Here is a 22,177-nt window from a genome sequence, read left to right as displayed (position 1 = left end):
ACTGCTCAGCTCTGCTGTTGTAGCACAAAAGCAGCCAAAGACAATATGTAAACCAATTAGTGTGGTTGTACTGAAATAAACCCTTGTTTATAAAAACAGGCAGTGGGCCAGATTGGGCCCAGAGGCTGTAGCTGGCCAATCCCTGTCATAATCCTATTCCAATTTAAATACCTACCTTTTTCATTCATCTCCCCAGGCTGTTCAGTACTGCTGGAGAAAAGAATAGGACCCCATAAATTAGTACTGCCACTCCTCCATCTTATCAGTGCCTTATCAGTTCCCTCTTCCATTCTCTAGAGTGGCACTTCTAAATCTTTCCCAGTCCTTCCCAGCCGTCTCCTCACTCTCCAAACTCCTCAGTCTTGACAGGTGACACCAGACAGTAAAATACTGAGGCCAAAACATACAGTATATGGTACCCAAAGGCTCAATACATCTTAATTATTAAAATCAACACAACCCTTCCCTCATACCTGATACATCCTTTCTCCTCCTTCCTCACAGGCCCTCAGGTTAAGGTGACTCCCTTTCTATTCTGGATTCTAGGCCACCTCCCCCAGATCATGCTCCGTCTCAGGCTATCTCCCTCGCCCTCGCGTCTCCTCTCTCTCACCCCGTTTCCTTTCCTACAATAGCCTCTGAAGTGCTGCCTCCTGTTTCACCCCCTCCAAACCAATCTTCCACATTCCTAACAGAGTAATTTCTCTAAAACACATTGGTAAAGCCACTCACCTGACTTAAAACCTTTAGTGACTTGCCTTGTCTCCAAAATAAGTCCAAACTTAACCTCGCATATGTAGCTCCTTCTCATCTGTCCCGACTTAATTGTCCAATGTTTTCTTCTATTACTTTTTCAGGAACATTTTCTGTTCCTTCCCTACCAAGCTGCTTTTAGTTTGCTTATTAAATACTGAGTGCCCCCTAAGTGCAAGGCACTGTGGTTGGTACTAAGGATATAATAATATACAGGGTAGACATGGTCCCTTCCCCCATGAAATTAACATTCCACTCAGGGGAAAAGACATTAAAAAATTTAATGTGTATGTAATTATATTTAATTAGAGTGACAATAAGTGCTAGGCAGGATAATTATAGAATACTAAGATAGCATACAGTTGGGGGGATTTGAAATAATCTAGAGGTCAGGAAATGTTGAAGGAGTGATGTTTGAGCTGACCTCCAAAGGATAAGTGAGAGTAAAGTAGGGAAGGGTGGATTAGAAGGCAGAGGGAACAAAAGTCCCAAGGTGGTGAAGCCACATGGTTTATTTGACAAACGGAAAGAACATCAGGCTGCTGAAAGAGGCAGAAGCTAGATTGTACAGGGCCTGGAAAGCTATTGGATTTTTAGGAACACGGTGAGCAGTCCACGGTTTAAGTGGGGTGTATTAGTCATCAGGTCATTCTGGCTGTTCTGTGGAGAATAAATTGGAGCTCCACAGAATTTCTTTGCTCAGCCACAACTCTGTATTATCCCCCAACCTGAATGCCCTTTCTGGAAGAATAGTAGTTTACTTGCTCCTGAGAATAAATGAGAAAGTCTTAGGTATTTTTGGAAACAACCAGAGGGGATTTGGAGGGTTAGGAAGGGGGTGAGGTCCTACAGTTAAAAAAATGGAACTGAAAATATGGACATTGGCCCTGGCCGGTTTGGCTCAGCGGTTGGAGCGTCGACCCGTGGACCAGAGAGTCCTGGGTTCAGTTCCCGTTAGGGGCATGTACACCCCCCCCCCAAAAAAAATATGGACATTGGAGTAATAATAGCGAATGTTGATACGGCACTTATGAGTACCAACTTCCACGCTAAGCACTTCATGTTTACTCACAGATCCCCACAGCAGCTCTGTGTGGCAGTGCCATCATTACCCCTGCTCTATAGACAGAGATACTGACATGCAGAAGGATCGAGGCCCTTGCCTAAGGTCACACAATTAGTGGTTGAGCTAAGACTATGAACTCAGGCATTCTGACTCTAGAACCTGTTCCATTAACAACTATACAATTCAGCAATTCTTTGTGCTGTGTTGTGATATGGATCACATCTACATATGTTTTAAAGCCCAAAATACAGTATTAAACATTTTGCTTTAAATAGTCATGCTATTTCTAAAAATTAGAATAAAAGTAAATATATGGTATTTTATATTTACCTACATATTTATACTTTCCAGTGCTCATCTCTTTTTTTTATCTCTCTCTCTCTCTTTTTTTTTTTTGCACCAGACTCTCTGGGGTCTTCCCCTACATGTAGAGGTTAGCAGTCAGCCAAGGATTTGGACAGAGTTTATTAACAGAATATGAAGTTCACCCTTTCTGAGTTTCCCTCCCTTTTAGAATTTCTCTCATAATGTTTAAGTTTCTCTGACAGCACTGAACTGTCTTTCCACACCTCGGGTCATATGGACTGAACAGTACCCACTGGGTCTTCATTTCAGCTACTGCATTTTTCAGCTCTGGACTTTTGATTTGACTCATTTTTTATAGATAGTATTCTGATAAAATGATCTATCTTCTCCTCTTTTTTCTTGATCATATTAATGATCATTATTTAGAAATATCTTTCTTTTAACTGCAGTAGTTAGATAATCTGAGTTTGTTTCTGTAGTCTGTTTCTCTCCTATATTTCTGGTCATTTGTTCATTTCCTGGTATGCCTTGTAATTTTTTGTTGAATGCCAAAAATTTTGCATGAAAAAAAGTAGCAGTTCTTTAGAAAAGATCTCATCGTCTTTGAGAAGACAGACGGAATACAAGGCAATCGCCATGCTCTAGTCAAAGCTGGGTTTCAGCATGTGTACGGGCTATGCTACTTCTGGTTCATCTTTATGCCTAGACTATATTTCTGATGCCTAGGGTGTAGCTTGTCAGTGGTCCCAACTGACAGCATGGTGTATTTACCAGAGCCTCTACAATTCAGCATATTCTGCCCTGGCCGGTTTGGCTCAGCGGTTAGAGCGTCGGCCTGCGGTCCAGAGAGACCCGGGTTCGGTTCCCGCTAAGGGCACGTACCTCGGTTGCAGTTTGTCCCCGGCCCTGGTCGGTTGTGTGGGTGGCAGCCACTCGATGTGTTCCTTTCACATCGATGTTTCTCTCTCTCTCTCTGTTCCTCTCTCTCCCTCCCACTCTACCTGAACAAAAAAAAAAGGAAAAATGTCCTTGGGTGAGGATAAAAAAAAAAAAAAAAAAAAAAAAAAATTCAGCATATTCTGAACTCCAACCTCTGTCTCCTAGCACCACAAGATCATCATAATCTCTGTTTAGCTTGATGGCCTCTTAGAAACCCATTTAGTTTATTGGCATCTTATCCAGAACATGTATAGCTTAGCGGTAGGCAAATGTTTCAGTAAGAAATTATGCAGACATTTGGACTTTTTCTCTGTGATTTCTTCTCCTCTGGAATATTGGCCCCTTGAATCCCTGCCACCCACCTTGGAAGCCCCAAACTCAGCCTATCTCCCAATCTCAGTGAGACAGTAAAAAGCTCAGGTCACCAATTTTCCCTCAGCTTCTATCATCCCAGTTTATTAATATGCAAACAATCCAAAGGTGGAAAACAGAGGGGAATATGGGTTCCATTATGTAGGCATGATGGATCATATCATTGGCCATTGGTGATTAACTCAACCTTTTGCCCTTCTCCTCTCTCCAGAGGTCAGGGGGTGGCACTGAAAGTTCCAATCCTCTAATCACCTCATTGGTTAATCTGGCAAGCAGCCCCCACTCTCCAGGAGTCACTTTATTAACATAAGCTCAGGTATGATTAAAAGGGGCTAATTATGAATAACAAAAAGGTACTCTTCTTACTACTATCACACTGGAAATTAAAAGGATTTTAGGAGCTCTGTGCCAGGAACCTAGGAAAAAGACCAAATATATATTTCTTACTGTATCAAAAGATCATAGTCCTTTTTCCTAGGATCTTGACACAACCTTGATTGTTTTACAACAACTTCAAATCAGCTTTTAATACTTTCCCCACTTTAACCAGTATTTTTGGTGGAGACTTAGACCAATAATATAAATTTCATTATAAGTACAAGCAAAAGTTCTCCTTGCTAACTGGTTTTAGAAGAACTCTACCTAATTGTCACAATTTTGTGTACTTGGTACACAGGCAGTGGCCAAAAACGATTTTCAACAATCTTTTTGTGGTATTTGTGAAAGAAATGAGCCAACAATAACAACTTCTCAGGGGACAGCCATACACAGAAGCCCTCATAGCCATTATAACCATGTTAATTGGTTTCCACATCAGCATCTTAGCACAAGAATTAATTTGGTGACAAAACTAAGAATTAGTTTTATTTTTAGGTTATTCAAGTCTAAAAATTCTAGAAAGGGCAGGAAGGAGAATCTTTTCTTATTCATTGACCTTACTAGCACTAAGGTAAATTTCTTTAATGTCAATATATTGGCTTCTACTGTTTGTATTTATATGGTACTTTTGACCTGGTTGGGGCAGTTTAAAAAATTTATTTTAAAAGCTTTATATCTATATGCATCAGTAAACATTATTTTTAAAAATTTTATTGAATTTATTGGGGTGACATTAGTTAATAAAATTATATAGGTTTCAGGTGTGCAATTCTATAATACATCATTTGTATATTGTATTGTGTGTTTATCACCCCAAAGTAAGCATTATTATAAGAACAAATACAACTGCTTACTCTTTGGAAAATGCACGAGCAAACAAATTATTCTTTTACTAATTAACTTTACATAAAGTACAATTATGAATTGCAGGCTTTAACAAATGATAGCCAACAACACAGAATCCTAACTGGCTTTATCTTTATCATCTAGTCTAAACATTATCGCAACTCTCTTAATGTTTTATAAGACAGAAAAAGGAAGAGATTCTTCACCCCTTTTTTGCAATCAGTACACAGCCCTTTAAAAAAGGGCACACACACTAACATACACAATAACCAATTCATTTTCATGTCTTAATAAGTAACTTAAATGTCTAACAGGAAGCTCTTATTTAATGCCAGTTCTTTTTCATTTGTTCTCCAACAAAATTGCTCAGAATCTGTGCTTCAGTAGAGCACTTATAACCCACAAAGATGAACTAACTGCCTATTTGCCCTTTAATAAAAGGGCACTTTTCCAATTGAGGAATTCCTCTATGGTGTGTACATTTTAATGCCACTGGATGGGGAGTAAAAAGAGGCAACAAAACAGGGGAACAGTAAATGAAGAATGCTTCAAAGGAGTTTTTTTGTTGTTGTTCATGGTGTTTTTTGTTTTTTTTTACTCACCCCATGTCCTTAAGGTCTTGAGGTTTTCATCATCCCTCTGAACAATGCTGGGCTGGGCTGGTTTCTGAGAGTCCTTATTGATTACAATTTCCTTCACTGGGTCAACAGTTTTGAATGAGGGAGAGACAAAGAGTGTCTCTACAGAGGCCTGAGTACAGAATGTAGAATCTGACTTGGATATTCTTAAATTTGTTCTGATAGACTCTTCTTTACTCGATGACCAAAATGCTGGTAAAGTTGTCAATGTTGCAAAAGTTTTGGCAGCTGACTGCTTCTCCAGAGGCATTTGCAAAGGGTTTTCTGTTATAGTATTTGTAATGGTACTGTCTGATTTCTTGTTTAAACTCACATTTGTCTGCAGAGTTGGTTTGTTTTCTGAGGGAGTAGGTACAGCATCTGTAAAATAAATCAAAGAATAAAACTGAAAACACTCTATTTCAAATGTTGCAATTTTAATAACTTAAAAAAAAATTATGCCATAACAGAATTCTCTCCTATTTAGTTGTTTCTCTTTTTTACAGTACTTCTAGCTTCCCTCTTTGAAGTATACCCACACTATAATTGATGCCTTAGTCATTCAATGGCTGCCTTCTCTCTCCTCACTGAAGCACAAGGAAAGGAAAGCTTCAAACAACTTGTCTTGAAATCACTTTCCCTTCACCTACTTATCTGTCTCTGAAACAACTATATTTTTAGAGAAAATTTTCCATATCATACTGATCTATCCTTATAGAATCCCCAGACACAAAATAATCATTTTCTCCTGAAATAAAAAATGTCTTCTTGTCCCAGCATCTCAACAAACCCCACGAAAGAAAATCACTACTGTAGGTAGCAGTTTGATTTTAATAAATTCCTTGTCTACATAAGAGAAAAGAAGCAATCTTTCAGAGCTGCTGTGATGATTTCTAAAATGTAAGTCCATTCCGGTCAGGGAATCTTTGTCCATTTTATTCATTAAAATCACCAAAATACCTAGAATATAACAAAGTACTTGGACCACAACAGATTAATAATATTTATTACAAATAGAAGGAACTGGAGGACTTATAAGAAAATGCAATTTAAGATGGGTCAGATATAGGAACATCTCTTGAATCTGTGAATTATGAGCCCGGTCCAAATTTCTAGGTACACAATGTTATCAACACTCGGTGTTAGGACTTGTTCTCAAATAGTTTCATCTGAAGTTGAATATGGAAAGAAAGAAAATTACTTCTAAGAGAGAGAGCTCATGAAATTAGAAGCATAACTAGGTGAGAGAGGACAAAAACAAGATTATATCATTTGAAGATCCCAAAAGAGAAAAGGATACAGGAATTGTGTAATTCACTATCAGGTGTTTCACAATGTACATCAAAACATACCTTATAATGCACTTTCATGTGCTAGCATCATCACTTTCAGGCTCTGAGTTATTGATGAAAAGTAAATTTTTTTATACTCTAAAAGCCTTCCTTTCCATTTTCATCCATAGTTGGAGGCCAGCCCGGGCAAAAACACTGCTAGTATACCAGTTAGACAATTTAAGAAACTCATATCACTATCTTCTAGGAATTCCATTTTTTCCCCAACCCTCTCATTTCCAAATTTTCTCATTTTTTAAAACTCAATTCAAGTATCGCCTTCTCTGTATTTTTTTCTTTCTTTCCTCCCTGCATCCTATTATATTGTCTGTATTACCATATCCCATTTGGAGCCCTATGAATAACTATAACACTTCATCTCATGTATTACAAGTCCCCACTCCCATCCCCACCTGAAAACAGGCTCCTTGAGGAGACCTTGTTAGAACAGGAAGTGTTCAATCAGTGCTGGTTGAGTAAAAGGACAAACTGAAGCACAAGGATAAATAAAAAATAATGCGTTTGTTTTTCTAAATTGAATGAAGTTTACTTAATAATGATTAAAGAAAATAGAAAATTGGTAGATGAAAACAACTTCTAGAATATTCCTAATATGCATATAATCAAGTTACATCTAGTTGGTAAGGGTTCTGATAAAAATACTAATATATTCCTAGCAGAATACTAGATTTACAGTATTCTAGAGTACATGTGTACATCACCATATTTACATAAAAGTGTTCCTTAAAAGTAAATTTTAGTCAAATATTTTCCATTGACTTTCATTTTATATGTGAGAAAAATGGGGAGAAAGTCTTTTTCTATATAGTTGCAAGATTCTAATATTTTATATGAGGTGGTGATACAATGGGACTGTGAAATATTAAGGATATATAATTTAATTCCTAGAGAAAATACTAAAATTCAAACAAAGAGGTATAACCAGGAAGCCAATTGATAAGTTAAAATGGAATTTTAAAATAATGCATTAGACCAAGAGAAGGCAGCAGTGAAAGAACAGAGGAACAATCCCAGGTGGGACAAACAGATGGGACAAGAAGAAAACAGAATAGTAAATCTAAATCAAGCTGTATCAATAATTATACTAACATGCAAATTACAAAGCATAAACTTTCAGACTGGATAAAAAAACAAGATCCAATTACATGCTGTATACAAGAGAGACAGCTTAAAAACAAAGTCACATGTAAGTTGAAGGATTTAAGAAAATATACCATGCAACAATAAACATAAAAAATATGAGTGGCTATCTTAATATCAGATAAAATAGGCTTCAAGACAAGGGGTATTACTAGAGAATAAAAGGACATTTCATAATGATAAAGGGGCCAAACATCTGGATGATATAACATTATAAATGTGTATATGCCTAATAATAGAGCCACAAGTAGAGGAAGCAAAAACTGACAGAATTAAAGAGAGAATTAGCCAAATCCCACTAAATCACATTTGGCAAGTCTGACACACCTCTCAGAAACTGATAGAACAGACAAAATATCAGTATGAATATAGAAGATATAAACAACACTATCAACTATCTTGACTTAATCAACATCAAAACACCACACTCAAACATTGCATAATACACATTTTTTTTTTTTTGCAAGTTTGCAAGTGCACATGATATGTTTACTAAGAGAGGCCATATGGTGGGCCATCAAACAAGTCTCCATAGACTTTATTTATATTTATTTATTTATTTAATTTTTTAAAAGAAGAGTGCTTCCTTATTTATTTTTGTTACAGATGTTTCTCCTTTTCTCCCAGTTGACACCCTCCTCCTCATCCCCCCCCCACTCCGTCCCCAGCTTTGTTGTCCATGTCCATACATGCATATAAATTCTGTGGTTTATCTCTTCCCCCCCGCCCACCTCTTCTTCCACATCTCTGGGTCTACCCTGTTCCTCAGACTGTTAGGTTCATTATATTCCACAAATAAGTGAGATCATGTGATATTTGTCTTTCTCTGATTGGCTTGTTTTGCTTAGGATAATACTTTCCAGGTCCCTTCATGTCGTCTCAAAGGATAAGAGATCTTTCTTTCTTACAGCTGTATAGTACTCCATTGTGTATATGTACCACTGCTTTTTTATCCATTTGTCTACAGATGGACACTTGGGCTGTTTCCAGATCTTAGCTATTGTAAATAGTGCTGCTATGAACATAGGAGTACATATGTTCTTTCTGATTGGTGTTTCAGGCTTCTTAGGGTATATTCCTGGAAGTGGGATAACTGGGTCAAATGGCAATTCAATTTTTAATATTTTGAGGTAACACCATATTGTTTTCCATAGTGGCTGCACCAGTCTGCATTCCTACCAGCAGCAGTGTACTAGAGTCCCCTTTTCTCCACACCCTCGCCAACACTTGTTGTTTGATGATTTGTTGATGGCGGCCATTCTGACAGGTGTGAGGTGATAGCTCACTGTTGTTTTAATTTCCATCTCTCTGATGATTAGTGATGTTGAGCATTTCTTCATATGTCTCTTGGCCATTTGTATGTCCTGTGTGGAGAGGTGTCTATTTAGGTCCTCTGCCCATTTTTTAAATGGCACAAATTAAACAAATTGTCGATTCTTTGTCTTCCTTTTATTGAGTTGTATGAGTACTCTAGATATTTTGGAAATTAACCTTTTATCTGATGTATCATTGGCAATGACGTTCTCCCATACAATGGGTTCCCTTTCCATTTAGATGGTTGTTTCTTTTGCTGCGCAGAAGCTTTTGAGTTTGATGTAGTCCTGTATGTTCATAATTTCCTTTGCTTCTGTTGCCTTAGGTGATATATCAGTGAAAATTCTGCTGCGTATGATGTCTGAAATTTTGTTGCCTACATTTTCTTCTAGGATTTTTATGGATTCACAGGTCACATTTAAGTCTTTTATCCATTTTGAGTTTATTCTTGTGTATGGTGTAAGTTGATAGTCTAGTTTCATTTTTTTTGCATGTAGCTGTCCAATTTTCCTAACACCATTTATTAAAGAGGCTGTCTTTACTCCACTGTATGCTCTTGCCACCTTTGTCAAATATTAATTGAACATAATGTCTTGGGTCCATTTCTGGGTTCTCTGTTCTGTTCCACTGGTCTATATGCCTGTTCTTTTTTTTTTTTTTTTTTAATCCTCACCCAAGGACATTTTTCCATTTTTTGCACAGATAGTGTGGGAGGGAGAGAGAGGGAGAGAGAGAGAGGGAAACATCGATGTGAAAGGGACACATCGAGTGGCTGCCACCCGCACGACCAACCAGGGCCGGGGACAAACTGCAACCGAGGTACATGCCCTTAGCGGGAACCGAACCCGGGTCTCTCCGGACCGCAGGTGGATGCTCTAACCGCTGAGCCAAACCGGCCAGGGCTATATGCCTGTTCTTGTGCCAGTACCAGGCTGTTTTGATTACAGGGGCTTTGTATAGTATAACCTGATATCTGGTATTGTGATCCCACCGACTTTGTCCTTCTTTTTCGAGATTGCTGTGGCTATTCAGGGTCTTTTTTGGTTCCATATGAACTTTTGAAGTATTTGTTCTAGTTCTGTGAAATATGTTGGTATTTTGATGGGGATTGCATTGAATTTATAGATTTCTTTGGGTAATATGGACATTTTAATGATGTTAATTCTTCCAATCCATGAACAACGTATGTGCTTCCACTTTTTTATATCTTCTTCTATTTCTTTTTTCAATGTCCTGTAGTTTTCTGCAAATAGATCCTTTACTTCTTTGGTTAAGTTTATTCCTAGGTATCTTAATTGTTTTGCTGTGATGGTAAATGGGATTTTTTTTAGGTTTCTTTCTGTGAATTCATCATTGGTGTATAAGAATGCTGTGGATTTCTTGCCCTGGCTGGTTTGGCTCAACGGTAGAGCGTCGGCCTGCGGTCCCAAGAGACCCGGGTTTGGTTCCTGCTAAGGGCGCGTACCTCGATTGCAGTTTGTCCCCGGCCCTGGTTGGGTTGTGCGGGTGGCAGCCACTCGATGTGTCCCTTTCACTTCGATGTTTCTCTCTCTCTCTCTCTCCCTTTCCACTCTATCTGAACAAAAAATGGAAAAATGTCCTTGGGTGAGGATAAAAAAAAAAAAAGAATGCTGTCAATTTCTTGACGTTGATTTTGTATCCTGCTACTTTGCCAAATGCATTTATTAAGTCTAGTAGATTTTTGATGGAGTCTTTAGGGTTTTCTATGTATAATATCATGTCATCTGCAAATAATGACAGTTTCTCTTCCTCCTTTCCAATTTGGATCCCTTTTATTTTTTCTTCATGTCTGATTGCTGTGGCTAAGACTTCCAGTATTATGTTAAATAAGAGTGACAAAGTGGACATCTATGTCTTGTTCCTGTTCTTAATAGAAATGTTTCTAGTTTCTGCCCATTGAGTATGATGTTGGCTGTAGGTCTTTCATATATGGCCTTTATTATGTCGAGATATGATCCCTCTATTCCCACATTGCTGAGCATTTTTATCAGAAATGGATGCTGGATTTTGTCGAATGCTTTTTCAGCGTCTATTGATATGATCACGTGGTTTTTATTCTTCATTTTGTTTATGTGGTGTATCACATTTATTGATTTGTGAATATTGTACCAGCCTTCCATCCCTGGGATGAATCCCACTTGGTCATGGTGAATAATTTTTTTGATGTATTGCTGGATTAATATTTTGTTCAGGATTTTCTAAAATCCTGAATTGGCATCTATGTTCATCAAGGATACTGCCCTGTAGTTTTCTTTCTTTGTAGTGTCTTTTTCTGGTTTTGGAATTAGAATTATGCTGGCCTCATAAAACGAATTTGGAAGTCTTCTTTCTTCTTGAATTTTTAAAAATAGTTTGAGGAGAATGTGTGTTAGTTCTTCATTGACTGCTCGGTAAAATACCCCCGTGAAGCCATCCTGGCCTAGGCATTTGTTTGCTGGGAGAGTCTTAATTACATCTTCAATTTCCTTAGTTGTTATTGGTCTATTCAAGTTTTCTATCTCTTCCTGGTCCAGTTTTGGGAGACTATGTGTTTCTAGAAATTTGTCCATTTTGCTTAGATTGTGGAATTTGTTTCTATATAATTGTTCATAGTATTAGTTAATGATCCTTTGTATTTCTGATTTTGTGTATTTGGGTTCTCTCTCTTTGTTTCTTGGTGAGTCTAGCTAAGGGTCCATCAATCTCGTTTAACTTTTCATTGATCCTTTGAATTGTTTTTTTGGTCTCTGTCATTTACTTCTGCTCTCATCTTTACTATTTCCTTCCTTCTACTTGCTCTAGGGTTTTCTTTTTGTTTGCTTTCGAGTTCTTTAAGTTGTGAGGTTAGACAGTCGATTAGAAATTTTTCTTGTTTCTTGAGGTAGGCCTGTAGTGCTATGAACTTCCCTCTTAGAACTGCTTTTGCTACATCCCATAGCTTTTGTGTTGCTGTGTGTTCGTTTTCATTACTTTCCAGGAAGTTTTCAATCTCTTACTTGATCTCCTCGGTAACCCATTCATTGTTTAATAACATGCTATTTAGCTTCCATGTGTTCAAATGTCTTTGCATGTTCTTGTTGCAGTTGATTTCTAGTTTCATGCCATTGTGATTTGAGAAGATGCTTGATATGATTTCAATCTTTTTGAACTTGTAGAGATTCAGTTTGTGTCCTTACATGAAGTCTATCTTTGAGACTGTCCCATGTGCACTTGAAAAAAATGTGAATTCTGTAGTTTTGGGGTGTAATTCTCTGTAGATATCTATTAAATCCATTTGTTCTAGTGCTTAGTTAGAGTCTCTGTTTCCTTACTAATTTTTTGTCTAGAGGCTCTGTCCAGTGATGTCAGCCAGGGTGTTGAAGTCTCCTGCTATGATTGTATTGCTGTCGATTTCTCATTTTAAGTCCTCCAGAAGATTTTTAATATATTTTGTTGCTCCTATATTGGGTGCATATATGTTTACCAAGGTTATATCTTCCTGTTAGATAGATCCTTTCAATATTATGTAGTGGCCTTCTTTGTCTCTAGTTATGTCCTTCATTTTGAAATCTATTTGATCAGATATGAATCTACCCCACCTTTTTTTTCCTTTCTGTTTGCTTGGAAGATTTTTTTCCATCCCTTCACTTTCAACCTATGTAAGTCTTTTGTTGTGAGGTGGGTCTCTTGTGAGCAACATATAGATGAGTCATGCTTTCTTATCCAATCAGCTACTCTGTGTCTTTTTATTGGAGCATTCAATACATTTACGCTTAAGGTGATTATTGATATGTACTTGTTTATTGCCATTTTGTTTAGTGTGGTTATATTTTTCTTCCTATTTCTTCTACTAATTACAGCAGTCCTTTTAACCTTTCTTGCAGTGCTGGTTTGGTGCTAATGTATTCCTTTAGCCTTTTTTTTTTTTTTTGTCTGGGAAGCTCTTCATTTGACCTTATTTTTTTTTTATTTTATTTTTTTTATCCTCACCCGAGGACATTTTTCCATATTTTGTTCAGGTAGAGTGGGAGGGAGAGAGAGGAACAGAGAGAGAGAGAGAAACATCGACGTGAAAGGGACACATCGAGTGGCTGCCACCCGCACAACCGACCAGGGCCGGGGACAAACTGCAACCGAGGTACATGCCCTTAGCGGGAACCGAACCCGGGTCTCTCAGGACCGCAGGCCGACGCTCTAACCGCTGAGCCAAACCGGCCAGGGCTGACCTTCTATTTTGAATGATAGCCTTGCTGGCTAGAGTAGTCTTGGATTCAGATCCTTGTTTTTCATGACCTTGATTACTTCATGCCATTCCCTTCTGGCCTGTAGTGTTTCTTGTGAGAAGTCAGCTGAGAGCCTTATGGGGGTTCCTTTGTAGGTAACCTGTTGCTTATCTCTTGTTGCCTTTAGGATTCTCTCTTTGTCTTTAATTTTTGGCATTTTGATTACTATGTGTCTTGGTGTGGGCCTGTTTGGATTCTTTTTACTTGGGGCTCAATGTGCTTCTTGAACTTGAATGCCTTCTTTCTTCACCAAGTTAGGGAAGTTTTCTGTCACTATTTCTTCAAATATATTCTCTAACCCTTGCTCAGTTTCTTCTTCTTTGGGGACTCCTATGATGCGAATATTATTACGTTTCCAATTGTCCCACAGTTCTCTTAATCCGTCTTCCTGTTTTTTAATTGTTTTTTCCTTTTGGTTTTCTGATTGGTTGATTTTTTTCTACACTGTCTTCTAAATCACTGACCTGATCCTCAGCTTTCTCTAGTCTGCTGTTTAGTCCTTCCAATGTGTTCTTTATTTCTGCCATGTCATTCTGCATTTCTTTTTGATGGTTTTTCATTTCCAAGTGGTTGATTTTTAATGTTTCTATGTCTTTACTCAGGTGTTGATGTCTTTACTCATGCTGTTGAGCTTCCTCAAGATCATGGCTCTGAATTCTAGTTCTGTTAACTTGCTTAACTGCATTTCATTTATCTCATCTTCAGCAGAGGTGTCTTGCTCTTTCATTTGGGATTTGTTTCTTTGTTTCACCATTTTGGCTATTCAGTGGGCTTTGGAGCCTGCCAAATTTTTCCTGTGGGTGTTGTTGTTCTGCTGTTTGTGGTTCCCTCTATTGGGTTTGAATGACTGTGGGAGGACACACGTTAAACACCACTGTCAAGTATTACTTTCCTGGGTAGAGTTGCAAGCCCAAGAAAGGTTCAGTTATCCTCTAGCTTTTTGCCTGGAGGCCATTAGTCATGGTTATTTGAAGAGCCTTGAGTTCTCAGTTGAATGAAAAACTCCCTCAAGTGTTCAGCATAAGGGGATTTCCCAGGGTAGGGAAGATGTTGGTTGTTAATGAGCCTCAATTTGCATTTCAATGGCCCACTTGGGTGGGGTTGAATCTCCAAGAGAGGGGCAGCCATCTCTCCCCAGAGCCCAGGGAAGGAGTAAAATGGCCACCGTCCTGCATGGCTGTAACTCAGCAAAAGCTCTGTGCACCCTCCAAATCCTGAGTTTCCCCACACAGTTCCAGTCCAGTCTTCCCTCCCTCTGCCGGAGCCCAAGGTGAGTGACTGTAGCTATTTTAGTGCTCTGTCCCAGCCCTCTGTGCTGTGGAGCTACTTGGGCGTTTAATCCTGAGGGTGCTGCTCACAGCTAAGACTGCTGCTGTCAGTGGGTTCCCAGCCCCCCCTCATGCCTCTGCAATTCTACCAGGATTGATTCAATGTCCCTGGTAATATGGTACTCACAAGCTGCTTTTCTGTTGCTTTTTACCAATGATTTGTCTTTATTTTAGTTGTAATTCCAGTTTGGTCCTGAGAGATGGTCTGTGTAGTTTCCATTCACTCTGCTGCCATTTTAGAATTCCTCCATAGACTTTAAAAGCTTCAAATCTTACATTAAGTTCTCAGTTCATAGTGGAATTGAATTAGAAATAAATAATAATTCACTTAGAAAAAATGTCCAAATATTTGGAAATTTTAAAACACACTTCAAAAATCCATGGGTCAAAGAAGTAGTTCTCTCTGTTAACATAACTGGTGTTGATTAGAATTCCTCTTCTGACTGAGCTGAAACAGGGACTGGATTTAAACAGTAGCTTAAAACAGCTAAAAAGTCTGGACAAAACAAATGAAAGTGCATTTCCAGACATTGCATTCAGGCATGCAGGACAGTGAGTCCTGAAAGAGGGAACCAAACAAGGTGAGCCTTAGGCCTGTCCCATTGTACTGCCTGGCGAGTTTCCAGGCTATAGAGTAGAAAGTGGGAACCCAGGCGGAGTGCAATGTTCTCCCCGAGTTGAGGAGATGGAGCTGGAAGTCTGTGGAGGCCAATATGATTGGAGTTTGCATGGCAGAGTAGAGAGACCTCTGTAGATCTGCTAATCAGTGTATGCAGGTGAGGAAACTACCTGAAGCTAGGGCAAGCATCCCCCGAACGGAAGAGTAGGAATGATCCTCAGAGCTCACACGGGCTGGGAGTTCATGCTCCCACCAGCCAGTGGACACCTCATCATTCACAGGACACTGGTGAGAATAACACACACTGCTAGTGGGGCTGTAAAAGAGTGTAGCTGCTTTGGCAAACAGTTTGGATGTTCCTCAAAAAGTTAAACATAGAATTACTAAATGATCAGCCATTCCATTCCTAGGTATTTGCCCAAGCAAAAACAAAGCATAAGTCCTCATAAAGACTTCATGAATGTTTATAGCAATGTTATTTGTAATAGTCAAATTCTGAAAAGAACCCAAATGTCCATCAACAAATGAGTGGATAGATATATTATAGCATATCTATATAATGAAATACCACTCAGTGATTTAAAAAAAAATCAGTGAACTAGTGATACACAAATGACATGAATAAACTTCAAAAAAATTATACCAAAAGGAACCAGACAAAAAAGTACCTACTATATGATTCCACTTATAGAAAATACAAACTAATTGCTAACAATAGAAAGAGAAACACAGATGTGGGAGAGACACATCACTTGGTTGCCTCCTGCACAACCCTGACCAGGGTCAAGGATCGAACCACAACCAAGGCACGTGCCCTTGACTGGAATCAAACCCGTGACTCTATGATCTGAGGGCCTATGCTCTAAATGCTGAGCCAAACTGGCCAGGGCTTATTTCTGTCTTTAAATTACATATTCTGGGGCTGGAAGAAAATAGAAATCAGGAGACCAATGAAATAATTCAGATTCTAAGGTTAATTTAATACCAAAACAAGTACTGAAAAACTATAAATTCAGGCACTATGTCAGATTTAGATGTAATAAAGGTTCAAGGGCCCTAGCTGGTTTGGCTCACTGGTAGAGCATGGGCCTGCAGACCAATGTATCTCGGGTTTGATTCCAGCCAAGAGCTTGTACCTTGGTTGTGGTTCATCCCTGGCCCTGGTTGGGGTCACACGGGAGGCAACCAGTCAATGTGTCCTTCTCACATCGATGTTTCTCTCTCTCCCCCTTTCTCTTCCTCTCTTTCCCTCCCACTCTATCTGAAGATTAATAGAAAAATATCCTCGGGTGAGGATTAAAAAATAAATAAATAAATAAGTTTCAAGGAAAGGCTTCTAAAAAAGGTGATGTTTGCACTGAGCTAAAAGAATAGGAAAAAGTCTGCCAAGATGAGAACAAGAGGAAGAGTATCCAAGAAGATGGAACAACCTCAGCGAAGGAATGAAGGCTCTAGACAGTGGCGTAGTAAAGGTGAGGCACACATAAACCATTCAGCACTACTGGTGCAGAGTGTGTGGCAGAGGGGCGGAGCCAAATCTGGAGAGAAAGGAGGAAGCCAGGTCTGGTGGACCTCTTGCCTGACAGGCAGGGGTGATGAAAATGAAATGAAAATCTTAATACATTCTCCTTGAAACTCATTCCTGTACAGATGCTTCAGCAGAACTTTGCTGGCTCTCCCCCACCTCTCTAGGCAATCTTTTCAATACAGTGCATTCTTCCCTGGCTGTTTCCTCTCAACTACAGACAGTCTATCCTTGACCTTTTTCTCTTCTGCCTCTACAATCTCCCAGAGTGATGTCATCTCTTCTCTTATTTAAACTAGGACTAGATCTATCACCTGGCAGGTGATCCACAGATTTTAATCCTCAACCCTAACTCCTGCTGAGGTCTAGCCCCAAATATATACCTATCCCTCTGCACAGAAGGTCTTACTACCCTCCAGCCTCCTCATTCTTGGGTGTTTGTTTTACTACTATTAATATGCTCATCAACATCCCAGTCACTTGGGTTAGTGACCCAAGTGTAGCTATAGTTGCTAGCACAGCCTCTAAGAGGTCTCCCCACCCTGTCCCCTCAGTTCATTCTGCACAGTACAGCCAGAGTGACCTTTCTAAAATAAAAATCAAATCATGCTACTTCACTACTTCAAACTACTTAACATGGTTTATAAGGCTCTGTGTAAATTAGACCCTATTTGTCTCTCGTTTTATTTTTTTCTACTATTTTTCCCAAAACTGTATGATCCTACCACACTTAAGCTCTTACATTTTTTTCAACTTTGCCACACTGCCTCTGCGCACAGCCTTCATCTTGCTTCCTCTGCCCGAAGTGCTCTTCTGCTTCTTTATATCAGACTGATTCCCAGCTTCCAGGGTGATGGCTACGAGGTGGACTTTCATGTTCATGTCTCTGCATTTTTGCTTGTGCTGTCTCCTTAGCCTAAAATATCCTTCATCCCTACCCTTCCCCTCTATCAAAAATTGTTCTATTGGTTCATAACTGTGAAGTAACTGAATTCTGCCTTGGGATCACTCCATCTCTATGGTGCTTTCAGAGATGCAGGGCCATGTTGAGGGGACTAGGTTAAGTACACAGTTGGCCTATGTATCTTGGCTCCATGTAAAGAATGAACAGCATTTATGAAAAATTTTCCACAGCTCAGGAGAACTTGTGGGAATTTGATGGAGCACAGCAATGAATATTGTCTTTCTGTGTTTAAACACAAAGCACATAAATGTATACTCTGTCATCACTAAAACAACTGCTTCATGAGGGCTTCCCAACTTTCTCTGAGAGAATTTCTCTGAATTCTACTGAAAAAGCAGAGAGCAGTAGAGAGTGAATTAATTTAGTCGGTTTGCTTTATGTGGTTTCTCATTTTCTTTCCATTCAAACCTGAATGTCAAAGAGCTTTGTTCTCAAGTATCTATCCAGCAGACTCCTGGGCGGGATGCCCAGTATTAAACTGAGACCACATCCAGCTTTCTTTATTGTACAGTGCTTTACACCTGCTAATATATTTCATTAATGCAAAATGGGACCTTGGAATTTTGGTCATATCAAAGCTTGTTTGATTATTCTTGATAGTTAACTTTAGGAAGAAGCTTATTCTCTATGTAAGACATCAGACTGCAAATTTAAATACAGACTAGCACGAAAATGCCTGAAGTAAGGGGGAAAAAAACAACAACAGCAACACCCAGCCATGCTCTGAACCTAAGTACAGAAAGAATAGCTACGCTATTGAAGGTACTGAAATGTTTTTTGCTAGTTTGGAGAAGATGATGAAATCATTTTTGAAAGAAAACTTCAGATTTAATTCTGAGTTAAGAGACTTTGCCTGTAGATAGGAATGTTTCATACCAGTAACTCTTTTTTATTTTTCAATAATTCCACTGCCTGTTCCAGGTACTATAATTGTTGAATATTATTTTATATTCCATTATACTGTGAACCTAATAATGGGTGTTATATTCCAACAGAGCGATTGCTGTGATTATTTCTCCTGTTGGTCTAATAAATAGTATCCAATTACAGCTACAAAGCAGAGAACTGGCAAGTACGACAATAGATGGATCCCAAAATATGTCTTTCCGTGGTTTAAAAACGTGTAACTGAAGGAGCTCCTGCTTTAGTAATTATGTTAATAAATGAAAATGTGATCTGAAGATAATAAGGCCATTTTGCTAAGAAGCCACAGTTATAAATTATTAATACAGAGGGATGATTTGAATTGCTCATTGATATATTAGTTTAAGCTAGACAAGCCACTAATTTAAAATGGATATTTCATGTAAAACTTAACATATTTGACATGAAAATCTTAATATATTTGTCTTACAGTATAATATATATATACATGAAACCCCAAATAATTGTAATAATTTGGAAAGCTATATTTTCCCTATGGTCTATGTTAAGTGCATGTGTGTGTATATATGTATATACACACAACTGTAGGTTCTGAGAATTTTTTATTGTATATCATTATATTTAACTGTGCTATATGACATCTGAATATTAAAATAAGAAAAGATATTTGGAAAACGTAGCTATGAAATATGCCAAGTATACTTAATACTTCTTTCAATATAAATTTGAGTTAATGGTTTAACTTCTCACAGGAAAATAGATTTATAGATACATTTAAAGGTATTTTTCTTTAAAAATCTCTCCAAGTAGACAGCTGAAGACTTTCAGACCATGAAAATGGCTCATATTAAACAGGTACAGGATTCTCATGAATTTTTACATAATAATTATTGTTCCATTAATAATAAGGATGATAATTTCTTTCAATAGACTATCATTATAAAACTGAGGCTGAAAATGTCTCGGGGACACTGTTGATCATCAGCTTCTCAGTGTTTTCTGTCTTTTAGGCTTCAGTGTAAATGGACCTGGTCTCTGGCATGCAAAGGTCTTCATGCTCTACAGAGCACACTCCAGGCCAAACAGGCTCTGGTGTCTGAAGGTCAGGCATTTGTGACTGTCAGATCAATCCTTATAATGACAATAACACCCTATAGGTGACTCTAGGGCAGAGGTTTAATTCTGACTTGAATTAAATATATGAAATGCTTGAAATGGTACCTGGCACACAGGAAACGCTGTGTAGTTACTGGGTGGTGTTGTTATGGAACAGTCGGAAGACGTGGGATCACGAAGGAGTTCCTGCCGTGGGCCTGGCAGGAAGCAGATGGGAACTGAACACAGCAGGCACTCTCCCTTCCCCCTAGAAACCCCTGCATTTAAGGCCACAGCATGACCCATGCCCTTTATGCTCACTGGTTCTTGCATTCAAGGCACGAGAATTGGTGTGCTATGGAAAGATGACAGTGAGAAGAACTATAAATCTTAAACATTTTCCCATTAGATGTACAGACCAACAATAACATTTCTTACTTCAATACTGAGTGAAAATCATGTCCAAGTCTGCCACACTGCAACAAACCTCTAAATATCATTTAAATTGTGCAGTCAGACAAGTACTATTTCTCATGAAGCGTGAGTGCTCTTACTCAAAATAAGCAAAAACAAAATACCCCCCCCACACAAACAACAACAAAACTCAAAAACAAAAATATCCCCCCTGTTAAAACTCAATATATTATATGCCTCTCTTTGGAAAACACTGAATACCTATAATGATATATTCCATTTCTTTCCCCACCCAGACAGAGGCAGCTGTAATGGTCCTTGTTCTTATAGCTCTTTGCTTATATTACATTGTAATTTATCTATTAATTATTTATCTATTTATCTTTTTATTCCAGCACCTTCCATATATTTTCATTCATTCATTTATGCAACAATTATATTGAGGATAGAACATGCACTGTGAACTGTGCCTAAAAATACAAAACCAGCAAAATTAGACCAGTAAAGCCTTTAGTCAGTGTCATTCATTGGAATGACAAAACACAGAAAATAAAATAACCACAGATATATTTAATATGTTTAAAGAAATATAACTGGAAAGTATGATCAAGGAATCAGAAATTATAAAAATAAAACCAAGCATTTGACAAAAATCCAAGTAGACTTCTAAAAGTGAAAAGTAAAATAACTAAAATTAAAAAAAATAATTGGCTGATTTAAACAGCAGACTAACTCCAGTTAAAGAGAAAAATGGCAACTGGAAGGTAGGTACAAAGAAATCATTAAGAATATACCACAGAGATCAAAAAGGAAAAAATTATGGATGTGAGGAGTGAGGCCAAAATCACATCTAATCAGAGTTCCAGCTCTCCCTCCAGCCTCATTACCTGCCCCATTACAAGTCAGCCACTCTGAATTACTGAAAGATCGCCCAACACACCAGGTGCTGTCACACCTCGGTGCTTTTGGATAGCCCTCTCCTCCCAGGCTCCTCTTTTACTTTCCCTTCCCTTCACTCTTCTAAAGGTCCACTTGTCTCTTACTTCCCCTCCTCTGCTCCAGTAACTGAGTAAAGCTGAGCTCAGAGGAGGGAGCTGTGGCCCACAGGCAGCCTTGGAACAGAGGAGGGGAAGTAAGAGACAAGTGTCTGCTCTTCCTCCTCTGGCCACTGTTGTGGTCATGTATCTGTTGGCTGTTATTGTTTCTTTGGCTAATACTGCCTCCATGCCCTCTCTATGGCAGGTACCCAAATGCTGTCCCTCTTGTGGGATGAAAATGAGTCCACCCTAGGAGTCCCCTAATGTGGGACATCCAGGTCTGGTTCAACCTATTCCAACCACCTCCCTGCTGCTAATTCTCACTTCAGTTTTGTTTTTTTTTCAATTTGTTTTAATGGATTTTTAGATAGAGAGGAAGGGAGAGGGAGATATAGAAACATCAGTGAGAGAGAAACATCGATTGGCTACTTCCTGCATGCCCCCTACTGCGGATTGAGCCTGCAACCTGGGCATGTGCCCTGACCAGGAATCGAACTGGTGACCTTTTGGTGCACAGGTATGTTGCTCCATCCACTGAGCCACACCTGCCCAGCTCACTTGAATTTTATCTAATTTAGTGTTTAATCCATTCACACCCACTGAGTTTTTACCTTTAAATAATTTTCTTTTTCCTTTCTGAAAGTTTTACTTGGCTATTTTTCAAATCTGTCTAACCATCTATCCCTTACTGATTCCATCTTTTCCCCCCTTAAACATTTCATACTCAGCTGTTTAATATCCTGCAGCTAATAGTTCATAGCTGAAATCCTGGTAGGCTAAACCTGTGGTTTGGGTCTTTGTAGACTCTCAGTCATGCAGGTTTATTCCTTGCATCTCTGGCTATCACTGATGGTGACATAACATTTGGCTGAGGTTAATATGCAAGAGCCCTGGGAGGGGTCAGTATAGAGCAATAGAAGAGCAGACTTTTGGACACCTTTGACAATCCAATATGGAGTCACTGT

General features: G+C 38.7%; 1 protein-coding gene across 1 annotated transcript in view; it reads right to left on the bottom strand.

Annotated features, from left to right (window-relative positions):
• The window catches only part of ENTHD1 (ENTH domain containing 1), a 110,433-nt gene that overhangs the window by 18,310 nt on the left and 69,946 nt on the right, over positions 1 to 22,177 (bottom strand). The window contains exon 5 of the mRNA XM_036250768.1: positions 5,263 to 5,658. Coding sequence (XP_036106661.1) covers positions 5,263 to 5,658 — 396 coding nt within the window. The remainder of the gene's footprint in view (positions 1 to 5,262; positions 5,659 to 22,177) is intronic.

This window comes from Molossus molossus, unplaced genomic scaffold (genome assembly GCF_014108415.1).
Source record: "Molossus molossus isolate mMolMol1 unplaced genomic scaffold, mMolMol1.p scaffold_m16_p_10, whole genome shotgun sequence".
In the NCBI taxonomy this organism is placed as follows: Eukaryota; Metazoa; Chordata; class Mammalia; order Chiroptera; family Molossidae; genus Molossus; species Molossus molossus.
Note: the sequence above shows the minus strand (reverse complement) of the source record. Positions and strands in the feature narration are given on the sequence as shown.